The sequence below is a fragment of the Giraffa tippelskirchi genome, chromosome 9 (assembly GCF_054371585.1).
Source record: "Giraffa tippelskirchi isolate mGirTip1 chromosome 9, T2T-mGirTip1v1.2.pri, whole genome shotgun sequence".
Lineage (NCBI taxonomy): Eukaryota > Metazoa > Chordata > Mammalia > Artiodactyla > Giraffidae > Giraffa > Giraffa tippelskirchi.
In genome coordinates this window covers 127,617,356-127,633,442 of record NC_137283.1, presented here as the reverse complement: position 1 = coordinate 127,633,442, position 16,087 = coordinate 127,617,356, and the positions used below count along the sequence as shown (strand labels likewise).

The following is a 16,087-nucleotide window of genomic DNA, read 5'->3' as shown; positions in this document are numbered from 1 at the left end:
CACCCAGAGAACAATGGGACACTGTAGTGCTATCTGAGGGGAGTAAGAGTGAGGGAGAAAGCATGTGGCTTTGGGGAAGACAAGTCATGAGCAGTGGTGAAGCAGAGAAGTTGCCAGGAGAGAGGAGAGAATTGCCTAGACTGAGAAGGGTCAGAGGGAAAAACTCCTGGGGACAGTGTAAGCTGGGCAGGCCCTCACAGGGCAGTGGTTCACAGTGTCCCCACACATGGAGGCTGCTGTCTGGGCCTGTGGAATGAGACACAGCAAGACCTCTCAGGTGAAGTCTGTCACACAGGCAGAGCTGTGTGCCTCCAGGGCATCACGTAGGCTTGGATCCTGGGCATGTCAGTCAAGAGCAGCGTGGACTGAAGCCAAGAAGAGGTCTCAATAGCGCCCTTGGGATGCACACAAGTGCCTCTGTGTGACTTGGGAGGTGCGAAATCCCTAACTTGTTGGCTCCTACCACTCTCAAAAGTGATGGCTGGGTTCAGACTCAGGTTTATAATTTAAAAGCTATTTCTTATAGATGTTATAACAAATAAAATCCACCTCAATCACAACAATCATTTTCCCTGAAAAAAGTAATGTGGATTAAACCAACAGATTACATTTGAATTCAATTCTTTAAACAATATGAATATTAACTGCATATATAACCCCATATGTCTAGAATTGATTTAGTCTTGATTTACTTTCAGAAATTGTTTTGAGATTCTAAAGTCAGAAAAAAACATGGTCTTTTGACTTTAAAAAATGGGAGCAAGTAAACATTATCACTTATTAAATTGGTGCTTTGGTCCTGCCCTACCTTGTTTTTATTATTTTGCTACTGATATTGGGAAACTCAGGGTAAAATCTCTTATATATACATTACCTAGTAATACATTATCTCCAACTTTCTGTCTTTTTTGTTAAATGCCCATCACTGTGATTACCTCAAATCATTTTAGAAAAGGGGCAGGGCAAAAACAATGAAATACTATAGGGATCATTCTGAATCTTTAAAATGCCAGTGCTAGGAGCCTTCCCTGGTGGTCCAGTGGTTAGTACTCGGTGCTTTCCTTGCTGGTGGCCAGCTTTGTTCCCTGATCAGGGAACTAAGATCCCACAAATTGTGTGGCATGACCAAAGGGGAAAAAAAAAAAGCCAGTGATAGGGTACAAGGCTAGTGGATATTGTATTGGCATATTTACCTCTTATGAGAGGCTGCTCATATTTCAGAGGAATCTCTATAGTTCTCAAAATACAATTAATATGCAACATCAACGAGTGAAGCTCTAAAACCTTCTGTAGCAAAAAACAAACAAACAAAAAAGCCACCAAACCAAAAAACCGAAAACAGAAAAAAGTGACTGGGTTCTATGTTCTTAAAGGTACAGAGTTAGCTTTTATTAAGGTCCATTCAAGTAGCTTAAATCTAGGAGGAACTCTGAGAAATTACTTTTAAAAATCATTAAAACTGAGTAAATGATGACCCCCATATACCTATGATTTAGATTTAACATTATTAACATCATAATAACTATTTCTTTTATGTTAGTGGGAAGGCTTTTTGAAAAGTATTTCAAAACTTACTACCAATGTTTTCTTTGAATTAATAATGTGAATTTTAAACAGCAAATATATTATTTAACTCATCAGCCAATTTAGGGGAGGGGAGGAACTATTAAAAACCACTTCTCTGTTTCGTGAAAAATTAGTAGAACAACGAAAAGGAAAGGTTTCAAATGTTGGCTAAAAAAAGGTCCTAGGTCAATGCACAGCATGGCCAGATGTCCTGGTTAAAGAATGACTACAGGTGCAGAGAACAACCATTTTAAATAGAGCAAAGCACAAGCATGGAAATGCAGCAGAGAAAGGACTGTATTAAATATTTTAATCACAGAAAACAAATGCTAAAACTATGATATAATTTCTAACCTGGCTAAGAAACTGAAACTGGGGGATACTGACCATGGTGCAAATTAGAGGCACCCAGGCCATGAACTCTGCTCCTGGATGGCCAAAGCCAAATCCAAAACAAATATGCCAGAAGACTGAAACTGTGAAAGCTAAACTACTAAATGTGCCTGGGGTAGAGCAATTTAATTTTGAAAGAAAGGTAATGCTTTGTAAATAATTACAGCCAGTGGAAATGACTGGCTCAGAGAGGCACTCTGCAGTGCCAGTGGTGGGGTGAGGCAGTGCAGCACACGGAACACTGGAGCAAAACTGCCTGTGCTGGATTCCTGGACTTGGCACTTGGGTTCTTCACCAGGAAACTGCGTAATAAGTTAGATTTTGGACAAATGCTAAATAGCGTATCCTATGATAATTAGCCCTTCCTTGGAGCTTTACAAAAGGTTTCTTTATGCCATATCTTAAACAGAAGAGGCAAATTCATTCAAGCATTTACTGTAAGGCTGCAGATAAAAAACCAAGAAGACAGATCTTTCCTCTAAAAGAGCTCCATCTGTAACTTGAGAAGGAAAAAAAATGGGTTTGACCAGGTTCAGGTTTTCTGTTTAGAAACAAGACAAAATCATTAACATTTGCTTACCACTCAAAAAAGGACAAACTTTCTCATTTATATTAAAAGCTGTTGTTGGAAGTAACCTATAGTGACAACTGTAATTTTAAAATGAAACTGGGTCTGCAAAAACAGCACAAAGATAAAATAACCTAGAGTCTGCCATATTAGGCTCTGCATTTTTCTCCATTCAACAAAGGAAGGAGGAAGAAAGCAGATAAGTGCTCTAATGGATTGCTGTCTTCCATTACAAACAGCAAGGTGGGTGTATTTGACTAGCTCTCTTTTGTCTATAAATACTGCTTCTCTATGAAGCTATTAGGGCTTCCCACGTAGTTCAGTGGTAAAGAGTCACCTAACAAGCAGGAGACACAGGTTCAATCTTTGGGTTGGAAAGATCATCTGGAGAAGGAAATGGCAACCCACCCTAGTAATCTTGCCTAGCAAACCCCATGGAGAGAGTAGTTTGGCAGGTTACAGTCCATGGGGTCACAAAAGAGTCAGACATGCTGCTGCTGCTGCTAAGTCGCTTCAGTCGTGTCCAACTCTGTGCGACCCCATAGACGGCAGCCCTCCAGGCTCTGCCGTCCCTAGGATTCTCCAGGCAAGAATACTGGAGTGGGTTGCCATTTCCTTCTCCAGCGCATGAAAGGGAAAAGTGAAAGTGAAGTCGCTCAGTCGTGTCTGACTCTTAGTGACCCCATGGACTGTAGCCTACCAGGCTCCTCCGTCTATGGGATTTTCCAGGCAAGAGTACTGGAGTGGGGTGCCATTGCCTTCTCCGCAACTAAAACACCACCACCATGAAGCTATTAGGCAAAAGAACACTTAATGAAAGCAATACTATTGTGCCTTGAGTTTTTAGTTATTCATAAAAGTACCCCTTCACCTGTTCCTTATGTGTGTCTGTCAATCAACAATCTCTAATGTAGATGTCTGATACCCCTCTTCTTATGAGTCTCAACAGGCAGGAAACTATATTAAACTGCATAGAATAAAATGTATGTTTAGGTTGCCAGGGAGTTTAAGAACAAATTTTACTACAATATTTAAAACATTATGGGCAACAATTGTCAGGATTAAATTAAAAACTTCTGAGATTAGGTGGGAGAAAATGCAAGGAGTAACTCTCATATGTCAAGCTGTACTCTAAATTATTTTTTTTTTTTTCTCTAAATTCTTAAAGAATGTTCTTTGAACAACACAAGGTCTCCAAGTGGTTTCTTGCATTTCCTGTACTGTGGGTTTGTCTCTGGGGCCTGGATCTGATGAAAGGTTCACTAAGCTCATGGTAAAAATACTCACGATTATTCATAGTTATAGAAAATAATAATAGTAAAAATGCCAGGCACTAAGGCAGCATACTTTATTGACAACCATAAAGATTTACTAATTTTTAAACTCTCGACTATCCATAAAACTCTCAATGGGAAAGAGGGGGGAAAAATCTTTTGGTTAACAGTATAAATCAAATGGCTCAGATGGTAAAAAATCTTCCTGCCATGCAGGAGGCTTGGGTTCAATCTCTAGGTCGGGAAGATCCCCTGGAGAAGGGAATGGCAATCCACTTCAGTATTCTCGCCTGGAGAATTCCATCGACAGAGCAGTCCATGGGTTCGCAAAGAGTCAGACACGACTGAGTGACTAACACTTTCACTTTCATAAATCAAAACATAGGCATTTAAAATGCAAGTGAAGGTACAAACTCAGGAGGAAATCACAAATGTTAAAGATCTTTAAGAATCAGATGTGTTTTGTTAAATTTAATTACAAAATAATATAACAAAAATGAAAACGATGCACTCTCTGTGGCTCTGGCTAGAGGGGTAAAGCGTTGCTTGGCAAGCGCTCTTCCTCACACACAACCTTAGTCTGATCCCCTATATGTCACCAAAGTGGCTGGTAGTATCTGTGCTCCTTGTCAGGCTCAGAGATAACAACTGGGACAACGAAAAGGAAATACATTCCTGGAGATTAATTGGACAGGAAGAGCTTTATTAATGAGCTCCAGGAAGAACTGAGGACAGAAAAACAGAGTGTCCAAGGGACTAAATGAAGTAGAATAGAAAGACGTGCACATTGGGCAAAAGCCAGGAAAAGGAGTTGAAAGACAAATGAAAAAGGACACACAAATTTGGAGAAACACATATGCCTTCCCTCTACAACAGAACAAGAGCAAAAACATATATACTCATGTTTCCTCAAGTCTAAATGAATTATAGTTATTAGAGCAAAGGAAGCTGCAAGTACATAACAACAAATAAAAGACCAAAAGAATTCTTTGCTGAATCTGATATTCTGTGTGTTTATGTGAAGAAGATTCTATACCTGAATAAATACTGTTCCAAATCAACTAAAATAGTAATAAAAGTAATATTTGGATAAGAAAATTAAAGTATGTCCTTAGTAAAATATAAGCAATATTTTCAATAATTTTGGGTCCTTGTTTTAAGGAACATTTTTTTTTTTTTTTTTCCAAAGCCCCTGGGAGTAAAAATGTGTTACCAAGCTGCACTGTACTCTGAAAAATGATGAAGCGTTTTCTAATTTTTTTTTCGCCAACTTACTTCAAAGAGATGCTGTAAAGGACTGGACTGGAGTTTTTCTTCATAGCCAAAGAGCTGGAAGCCAGTTCCCAGAAGACCTACCACAATAATCCATAAATGAGAAAATTAAAAAATAGAACAGTAGAGAACAGTCATGGCAAGGAACAGGTATGCATCCTAAGAATATTGCAAAACACACACTATCATGTCCTGCTACTCCATGAACTGACACAAGTCAAATTCAATATATTGAATCACAAATTCAATATATATAGAAGGGCTCACTGAAATTAATTCCACAGAAACCAAAAGACTGTGAGCTCAAAGGCAGAGTCTGGGACTAATTTATGCTAACAGTGCTCAACACCTACCTCCCTACAAGACATCAGTAAAACAAGCATTTATTGAGCAACTACTCTGCAGAAGGACATCGTGCTACCAGGCACTAGACACACTAGACCCTTAAAATTTGTGAAAAGACAGTGATGGGAAGTGATTTCAAATATCTTTTAAAATTTGTAGATGTGAAAATAAAGATAGGAATCAGATTAGTGTTACAATTATTAGTTCTCAAATAACTGAAAGTAAAACTGATTACTCTTCTCATTCAAGGTGACAAAATGTTTTTATCTGGCTATATATTTATCTTTCACTTGCCATTGTTTTAAGTTTTTGTTTATTTTTTTAGTCTTTTGTAAGTTCAAAATTCAGAGATGGTATTAATTTCAACTTTAAAAAAAATAATAGTTGAGGTTTGAAAATGACAATGAAAATTCTTAGTACAGACCATGAATATTTATATTCTTAAGATATTTTGCTAAAAAGTGACCACAATTTTGGATTTGAAGGTTATATGTAGCCTGGGCCAAGAGTAATTATAGGTAGTGCAATTTTAAAAAACTAATTTGTTTCTATGTCAGTTATCTAGCTTCAGATCTAAAGAAGCTATTGCTGCTGGGCCTTGCTGATGTACATTTTTCTATACAGGCTCAGCAGAAAGTGGAATGTTACTAAACACAGGGTAGGTGATCTTTGGAGCTTAGACAGGAACTAGAAGATGACTAAAATAAGTACCAGCACTATTCACTTTTAAGCAAAAGCAAATGTGATCATGATTCAGGGTCCTGGAAGCTGGGTGTGAAAAGACACCCAAAGCATTCTAAAAAATGGAGACAGGAAAAGTAAAGGCCAATTCCATTTGACATTCAACCTAATACATTTTCAAAAATTAATTCTGTACTTAAGAACTGTCGGCCAACTTTTAAAATGGGATAGATGAACAGCCAAAATTAAAACTCTTTAACAATGACGATTTGATGGAAATGTTGACAGATCATTAACTACAGTAGTCCTTTAGGGAAAAACTGCTACAATAAAACCCTGCAGCTAAAATTTAATGAATATCATAATCACATATTTGCTAATGGCTGTGAAGTGCCTGAATCAGTCAAACTCATATAAAGTGGATGCCATCTATTAAATATGACTGATGAGTTAGAGCCCAAAACTCTGAGTGCCCACTGTGAGCTGCAGGTGGGTTTTTTAAACGCAAGGCATGTTTTCTGTTCCTCCACAATGAATAGTAAGGGCACTGTTAGGTTCAAGTTCTATTCTTTTTAGTGTCTAAAAAGATTTTTATTAACTGAGACGATAACGTTCATAAGAGAAGATCATGATAAATTTATCTTTTAGAAACTCTGATTTCATTTCAGTAGATATGGAACATGGTATTTAGCATTTAAAACGTAACCTAACCTTTCTTTTGGAATAGATTGTGAAAGACTTCCCAAGACAGATTCTTTCATCATTCTGAGTGCCTATTATGTGCCAAGCACGATGGATACAAAAATAACTAAGACACAGCCCATGCTTTCATGGAACATTTCACCTAGCAGGGGAGAGTAGCATACAAAAGAATACAGTAAGAAAGAAGCCCATTTGGGTAGAGCTGGATACTAGGAACTTGGTGATGTGAGAAAGTGGGCAAGGGTGTGTCGAGGTGTCAGAGAATGCTTTTCCGAGATGACACAAGGGCTGGATCTTAAAATGCACATGGTAGCTGCCTGAGATTTTAATAAAAACTTTGCATTTTACATGCTACTAGTCCATCCCTACCACATCAACTTCATTTATCTTGTCCACACCTTGATTACTGCCGTATATGAGCTGGGAACGGTTCTGAGTAATCTCGTGACATTAGAGATAATCTGTGGCATTCAACTCTTTGGGTCTCACTTTTTTTTCCTCTCTTTTCATTTTGACCAATCGCCCACTCCATGACTTGTACAATTTAAGGGGAAGCCAAAATATCCCAGTTTGTTTTTCCTCTAGGCCACTGGCTCAGGGTATGACAAATCCCATTTCCTGTAGGTTGGCTGGGGGAGGCTGTTGAGAAGGGTGTATACCTAGTCTTACTTTTCCTCTAAGACTTACATCTACATTTAACTAATGAATGTAAGCTACTTTAATAAAGCCACAAAAGCCTGTATTTTTCAGGACTTGTTCTGTATGTATGAAGTTTTCTCCCCCCAAAACTTACTTGTATGGTGAGAATTATTCTAATAAGTAAAATACAAGATTTATGGAAAAGAGCTATCAGGAAAAAAAAACAGGTAGGAGGCACTACTTCATCCAATGGGAGTTTGCCCATATTTTGTCCAGATGATCAAGTAGCGTGATATTACAACAAATTAAACTTAACAATGATGTGAAAAATAAAACCTCAAACTTACTTACCAAACTGCATGCCCCAATCACCAAGATAATTTATTCTTGTTACTTGATGTCCTAAAGCTTCTTTGAGATTTGCTATAAAATTTCCTAGTAATCAATAAAATACATAGTTTCTCATTCTTATATGTTTTGGCATGAGAACCATCTAATATCAAAGCATAACAGAAAATTCTCTTGACATAATTTACTAACATTTTTTTAAAAACAAAAACATTCATTATTGTGTTTTCGTCTATATTACAGAAAGGGAGTAAAAATTATTCTGGAGGATGTAGTTATTCTAAATCTCACAATTTTCATCAACATTAATGGAGGTTATGAAGACACAGAGTAATTGTGATTCCAATTCCAAGGACAGAAAATAACAGAATCTCAGTAATTAACAAAGAATATATAATTTGGTTGTTCCCTAAGAACTTAGTCATATGGATTTTTTTTTTAAGTAGCTCACTCCACCTTCTTTCAATTATGAAGTCCAACCTCTCATGCTGCTCCCTAATTAACAGCACACAGGAATCCAAGGCCTCCACCTTCCTGTACTGCTGATGCAGGTTTGACATTTGACATCTATATTCCATTCTGCACATACTGCAGAGGCCGGAAAGTTAAAAGTAACAGATCCCAGAACCTCTTGCAGTTAGGGTTCCAGAAGTCATGGGCAATCAGATACACTTCTAGTTATCTAGAAGGTGAAAAGGGAGTTACCTTTATTTTTTTTGAAAAGCACAGTGATGGAGGCTCTGTCAGTGGCATCACTACTAGAGGTCCTAGAGTCCTATCGTACAACTTCCAAGGGAAGTGAAAGACAGGGTATGGGTGACCTCTTTTGCTTCTCTGAATTCTAGAAGGCACAATAAACCAGGAATAATGGCAGGTTCCTGACTCTGGCAGCGGGAGTAATTGAAGAAAAGGAGAAGCTCCCTTGATGAAGTTCTGTGGTAGAGTTTTGGGCATCATCTATGTCAGCTTAATCCAAAGCATCTTTAGCACTTCCAACAACTCTGCAAGCTATTCAATATCCCATTGTAAATTCCCTCCTGCTTTTACTAGAGGAGATATAGTTTTCTGCAAATAACCCCTCACCAATAGGCATAGCTGACAAATTACTGTAGCTACTTCTCCAGTTTCCCTACTTCTAGACTTCCCCAAACTATACAGTCCCAACAACAGGATTCACCTTTTGCAGCTGGTACTCAGACCGTACCCCTATTTTTTTGTAGTACCTTATTATCTTATGTGTGTGCTTAGTCATTTAATCGAGCCCAACTCTTTGCAACACCATGGACCGTAGCCTGTCAGATTCCTCTGTCCATGGGGATTCTCCAAGCAAGAATACTGGAGTAGGTTGCCATGTCCTCCTCCCTCCAGGGGATCTTCCCAATGCAGGGATCAAACCCAGGTCTCCCGCATTGCAGACAGATTTTTTACCATCTGACCCATCAGGGAAGCCAATGAACACTGGGGTGGATAGCCTATCCCTTCTCCAGGGGATCTTGCCGACCCAGGAATTGAACTGGGGTCTCCTGCATAGCAGGCAGATTCTTTAACAGCTAAGCTACCAGGGAAGCACTTATTGTCTTATAAATCCAACTAAATGCCTGAACCTAGGCTTTTGGAATTAGGCTGCCTAATTACAAATCCTTGCTGCTACACTTTACTAGCTTTGTGATTTGGGGAAAGTTACTTTTGGTGTCTGAGTTTCCTCTCTATAACGAATGGGACTTAATAATCAGGGCTACTGTGAAACTAGTTCAGATAATACATGAAAACACTTAACATGATAAGTTTCAATAAATATTATCTCTTCCTGGTTCAAGCATTTCCCTTAACAACTGTCAAAACAAGTTTATCATGCTTTACCCATCAATTACTCCTATGCTTTTGACTTATGTAGTTTTTCTTATACAGTATATTTCCTATATTCTTTTTCATCAAGTCCTGTCATTTCCTCTCTTATAATGCTGCTTGAGAACTTTGTAACAATGAGAGTTGACTGTAGTGCAATATAACCTATACCACAAATATGGACATTCTCCAAATCTTTAGAGCATTCCAGTACAGATTAAATCACTTTCTTAATAAGTATGCAAAAGACCGATTTCTATACTGGAAGACAGATTATATGAGATAAACTCTAAAGTCCCTTCCAATTCTAATATTACACAATTCTAACTGCAGTTTTAAGATGGGCTACTATATAATGTCATGTTTTAATAGAAATCGTGAGTCTACTATACACTCAAGCATTACAACCAAGAAGTATTACAGTAATCTTTATTAGGATAGCCCTGTTTCAATTTTCAGTCTTGAAAACTCCAGTCAGTACTCATATGACTCAGACTGAGTTTATTTTTTAAAACAAAATATATGAACAAAAAAATTGGTAGGATGACTATCAATCCCATATAACTGTTTTCATTTACACATCTTTCAGTTCTTCTTAATATGCATAATACTTTTAACAAGTTAAAATCAAAATATACATACCTGGTTTCTGAGTCAATCTTTTGGTTTTCAAACAAATTTCTTTTTGTCATTTTTAAACCAATTTTTTTCATTTTGGGGTCATATTTAATTAGCATTAAGCTCATATAAATTTCATTTTTTTGTTTTTTTGTCCTTTTGCTACTTAAGCATTAAACCATAAGACTGTATTACCAAATACTGCCCCAAAAGTCATGTTTAGTATTTTCTGTGAAACTAACAGCACTTACCTATGATAGTAGAACGCAAATGTCCAACGTGAAATTTTTTGGCAACATTAGGTGAACTGCAAGATAATTGTAAAAGTTATTTTTTTCTGTTCTACAAACAAGACTTCTAAAATGAATTAGGTTATAGCTCTATAGTTTAATATAATTGTGGACTAAAGCTTTTGGTAATTTTGGACAAAGACAGTTAAAAATTAGACATTTAGAGGACTTCCCTGCTGGTACAGTGGATAAGAATCTGCCTGCCAGTGAAGGAGACACAAGTTTGATCCCTAGGCCGGGAAGATTTCACATGCCAAGCAGCAACTAAGCTTATGTACCACAACTACTGAAGCCCATGAGCCTAGAGCCTGTGGTCCGTAACAAGAGAAGACACTGCAATGAGAAGTCTGTGCACTGCAACAAAGAGTAGCTCCTACTCGCCAAAACTAGATAAAGCCCGTGTGCAGCAATGAAGACCCAGTGCAACCAAAAATAAATAATTTTTAAAAATTAGACATTTAGAGCAAAGATAAATTAGATCTCAGAAAGAACCATCCTTAGGGAATTGATCCTGTGACTCAAGAGGTAGTCACATAACAACACACAGAAGTGGCACACTCAGCAAGCAGATACATTAGAGGCTTGGTAAAAAGATGAAGAAATTCAGAGAGATTGTTTTGACACAAACAAGGTACATTATTAGAAATTAAGTTTAGTGCACTAGTTCTCAATTCTTTAATGTCTAAAAAGTATTGTGGACCACAAAGGAATTTTGTTTATATGAGTAATATCTATCAATATTTACTGTATCAGAAATTAAAACAAAAATATAAAATATTTATGTGGAAAGCTTCCCAGGATAACCAGAAATAGAATTTACCATTCCAAATTCTCAAGCAACACATTTGTTACTCTTGGTGGTTGAGAAGTTGCAGTTAAGATTTAACAATACCTAATGCATCTAGAGCACATTCACTCGCACAGGCACAGTTTGACACACTTTACATGCATTAACTCAACAGTCAGAAGATGTGATGTAAGGTACTCTCATCTCTTATTTTTGATGAGAAAATTGAGACTCAAAAAGGAAAAAAGATAATGAAGTACATTTGACAATATCTTGAGGACTCTTGAACCTAGATGATGAGGATATGGGACTTAATATATATTTTCTCTCTTTTGTGTATGTTTGAAAATTTCCTAAGTTTTTCAATATTAAAAAAAGATTAACTAGGACACAGCTGGTTGAAAGTGGTAAAAACAACAGTTTACTTGTGGTCTGTCTCCAAAGCCTTGTTATTTACCTTTTTAAGGGTATTACAATTTAAAACCTTGATCTGACAGATACCTGTATACAATTGTGAAATTATGAAACTATAAAGAAATTCATGTAATCATTATTTAGAAAGAAAGCAAATGTTCTATGGATTAAAAAATAAGTAATTTCCTGCTTCTAGTCAAGACAGAACAAGGCTAAGGCTTAATTACCCTTCTGCCTTAAACAACTAGAAAACTAGAAAGATTTATGGAACACTGGTTTCATAAAACTGAACAGGACAGTGAAGGACCGTGATCCCTAGGAGAAGGTCAGCCAACAGGGTGACCCTTAGGACTGCTTTACTAGCAAATTCATGAGATGTAGCTAAAGCAGACCAATCTATACCATGAAAATGTTTATATCAGAACAGAAGAAAGGTTTCAAATCAATAATCGAAGACTCTCCTTTAAGAAACTAGAAAGGGAGGCTCAAACTAAATCCCAAGTAAGCAGAATAAAAGGGAGTAATACAGATGAAGGTTAAAAAAAAAAATGACAGAGAAACTGTGATGTCATAACTGGTAGTGGTGGTTATGTGATCTGGGCATCTTTGATAAAATTCATTAAACTGCGTGTTGAAATACAGTGATTTGCATCGTACTGTATAATTCAGTTCAGTTCAGTCGCTCAGTCGTGTCCAACTCTTTGCGACCCCATGAATTGCAGCACGTCAGGCCTCTCTGTCCATCACCAACTCCCGGAGTCTACCCAAACCCATGTTCATCGAGTCGGTGATGCCATCCAATCATCTCATCCTCTGTCGTCCCCTTCTCCTCCTGCCCCCAATCCTACCCAGCATTAGGGTCTTTTCCAATGAGTCAACTCTTCGCATAAGGTGGCCAAAGTATTGGAGTTTCAGCTTCAACATCAGACCTTCCAATGAACACCCAGGATTGATCTCCTTTAGGATGGATTGATTGGATCTCCTTGCAGTCCAAGGGACTCTCAAGAGTCTTCCCCAACACCACAGCTCAAAAGCATCAATTCTGCAGCACTCAGCTTCTTCACTGTCCAACTCTCACATCCATACATGACCACTGGAAAAACCATAGCCTTGACTGAACGGACTTTTGTTGGCAAAGTAATGTCTCTGCTTTTAAATATGCTATCTAGGTTGGCCATAACCTTCCTTCCAAGGAGTAAGCGTCTTTTAATTTCATGGCTGCAATCACCATCAGCAGTGATTTTGGAGCCCAGAAAAATAAAGTCTGACACTGTTTCCACTGTTTCCCCATCTATTTCCCAAGAGTCCGAAAGGCAGTACTTGGATGCAATCTCAAAAACGATAGAATGATCTCTGTTCGTTTCCAAGGCAAACCATTCAATATCACAGTAATTCAAGTCTATGCCCCGACCAGTAACGCCGAAGAAACTGAAGTTGAACGGTTCTATGAAGACCTACAAGACCTTCTAGAAATAACACCCAAAAAAGATGTCCTTTTCATTATAGGGGACTGGAATGCAAAAGTAGGAAGTCAGGAAACACCTGGCGTAACAGGCAAATTTGGCCTTGGAGTATAGAATGAAACAGGGCAAAGGCTAATAGAGTTTTGCCAAGAGAACATACTGGTCATAGCAAACACCCTCTTCCAACAACACAAGAGAAGACTCTACACGTGGACATCACCAGATGGTCAACACTAAAATCAGATTGATTATATTCTTTGCAGCCAAAGATGGAGAAGCTCTATACAGTCAGCAAAAACAAGTCCGGGAGCAGACTGTGGCTCAGATCATGAACTGCTTATTGCCAAATTCAGACTTAAATTGAAGAAAGTAGGGAAAACCACTAGTCCATTCAGGTATGACCTAGATCAAATCCCTTATGAGTATACAGTAGAAATGACAAATAGATTTAAGGGACTAGATCTGATAGACAGAGTAGGCACTCTGGGATGAACTATGGACAGAGGTTCGTGACATTGTACAGGAGACAGGGATCAAGAAAATCCCCATGGAAAAGAAATGCAAAAAAGCAAAATGACTGTCTAAGGAAGCCTTACAGATAGCTGGAAAAAGACGACAAGCGAAAAGCAAAGGAGAAAAGGAAAGATATTCCCATCTGAATGTCGAGTTCCAAAGAATAGCAAGGAGAGATAAGAAAGCCTTCCTCAGCAATCAATGCAAAGAAACAGAGGAAAACAACAAAATGGGAAAGACTAGAGACCTCTTCAAGAAAATTAGAGATACCAAAGGAACATTTCATGCAAAGATAGGCTCGATAAAGGACAGAAATGGTATGGACCTAACAGAAGCAGAAGATATTAAGAAGAGGTGGCAAGAATACACAGAAGAACTGTACAAAAAAATTTTCACGACCCAGATAATCACAATGGTGTGATCACTCACCTAGAGCCAGACATCCTGCAATGTGAAGTCAAGTGGGCCTTAGAAAGCATCACTACGAAAAAAGCTAGTGGAGGTGATGGAATTCCACTTGAGCTATTTCAATTCCTGAAAGATGATGCTGTGAAAGTGCTGCACTTGATATGCCAGCAAATTTGGAAAACTCAGCAGTGGCCACAGGACTGGAAAAGGTCAATTTTCATTCCAATCCCAAAGAAAGGCAATGCCAAAGAATGCTCAAACTACCGCACAATTGCACTCATCTCACATGCTAGTAAAGTAATGCTCAAAATTCTCCAAGCCAGGCTTCAGCAATACGTGAACCGTGAACTTCCAGATGTTCGAGCTGGTTTTAGAAAAGGCAGAGGAACCAGAGATCAAATTGCCAATATCTGCTGGATCATCGAAAAAGCAAGAGAGTTCCAGAAAAACATCTATTTCTGCTTTACTGACTATGCCAAAGCCTTTGACTGTGTGGATCACAATAAACTGTGGAAGATTCTGAAAGAGATGGGAATATCAGACCATCTGACCTGTCTCTTGAGAAACCTGTATGCAGGTCAGGAAGCAACAGTTAGAACTGGACATGGAACAACAGACTGGTTCCAAATTGGGAAAGGAGTACCTCAAGGCTGTATATTGTCACCCTGCTTATTTAACTTATATGCAGAGTACATCATGAGAAACGCTGGGCTGGAAGAAACACAAGCTGGAATCAAGATTGCCGGGAGAAATATCAATAACCTCAGATATGCAGATGACACCACCCTTATGGCAGAAAGTGAAGAAGAACTAAAGAGCCTCTTGATGAAAGTAAAAGAGGAGAGTGAAAACTGTATAATTATATCTCAATAAAGCTGATTTTTAAAAAAAATATTATAAAAAAATAATAAGCTGGCCATGGATGTGCTGATATTAAAGGAATGTAAGATACATTGTTTAATGAAAAAAGGAGAAGAACAATGTATAATGTGTATGATCTCTAGGTGGGTAAGCAAGAAACCGATATTGGTGAATGTCTGTATAAAGAGAACCAAGAGACTGGGGCAGGGAGGACACTGCCTTCTCACTGCACACCCTTTTGTCATCTTTGAATTTTCAAAAACTAAGGTTATTATCTAATAATATAGTCTTTGCATAGCTTTTACATTTTTAAAAATGCAAAAAGGTATAGTTAATTTACATTATATGTTTCAGGTGTACAACAGTGAATCACAACCTTTAAAGAAAATACTCCATTTAAAGTTATTAGAAAATGTTGCCCTGTGTGGCACAATATACCCGTGTAGCTTATTTCATACATAGTAGTCTGTATGATTAATCCCCTATCCCTACCTTACCCCTCCCCACTGGTAACCCCAAGTTTGTGCTCTGTATCTGTGTTTGTTTCTTTTTTGTTGTATTCATTAGTTTATTTTTTAGATTCTACATATAAATAATAACACAAGTATTTATCTTCCTCTGACTTATTTCATTTAGTACAATGCCCTCCAAGTCCATCTATGCTGTTGCAAATGGTAAATTTTCATTCTTTGTTATGGCTGAGTGGTATTCCACACAAACCTCATCTTTATCCATTCCTCTGTTGACGGACACTTAGATTATTTCCATATCTTGGCTATTGTAAATAATGCTGCTGTGAATGTTGGGGTGCATGAATCTTTTCCAATTAGTGTTTTTTTTCTTCAGATATATACCCAGGAGTGATATTGCTGGATCATATGGAAGTTTTTAGTTTTTTGAGAAACCTCCATACTGTTTTCCACAGTGGCTTTACCAACTTACAGTCTCTCCAACAGAGCGCCAGGGTTCCCTTTTCTCACATCTGTGCCAACATTTGTTATTTATGATCTTTCTGATGATACCCCATCTGCTAGGTGTGAGGTGATATCTCATTGTGGTTCTGATTTGCATTTCTCTGATGATTAGCAGTGTTGAACATC

At 37.9% G+C, this 16,087-nt stretch overlaps 1 protein-coding gene across 2 annotated transcripts in view; it reads right to left on the bottom strand.

Moving 5' to 3' along the window:
• The window catches only part of RARS2 (arginyl-tRNA synthetase 2, mitochondrial), a 75,267-nt gene that overhangs the window by 22,071 nt on the left and 37,109 nt on the right, over positions 1 to 16,087 (bottom strand). For both annotated transcript variants that reach the window (XR_014064973.1, XM_081528598.1), the window contains exons 6-8: positions 10,503 to 10,558; positions 7,792 to 7,875; positions 5,077 to 5,153 (exon numbers count right to left, since the gene is read on the bottom strand). Coding sequence is in view for 1 of the 2 variants with exons in the window: in XM_081528598.1 (XP_081384724.1) it covers positions 5,077 to 5,153; positions 7,792 to 7,875; positions 10,503 to 10,558 (217 nt within the window). In the remaining variant the exon portion in view is untranslated. The remainder of the gene's footprint in view (positions 1 to 5,076; positions 5,154 to 7,791; positions 7,876 to 10,502; positions 10,559 to 16,087) is intronic.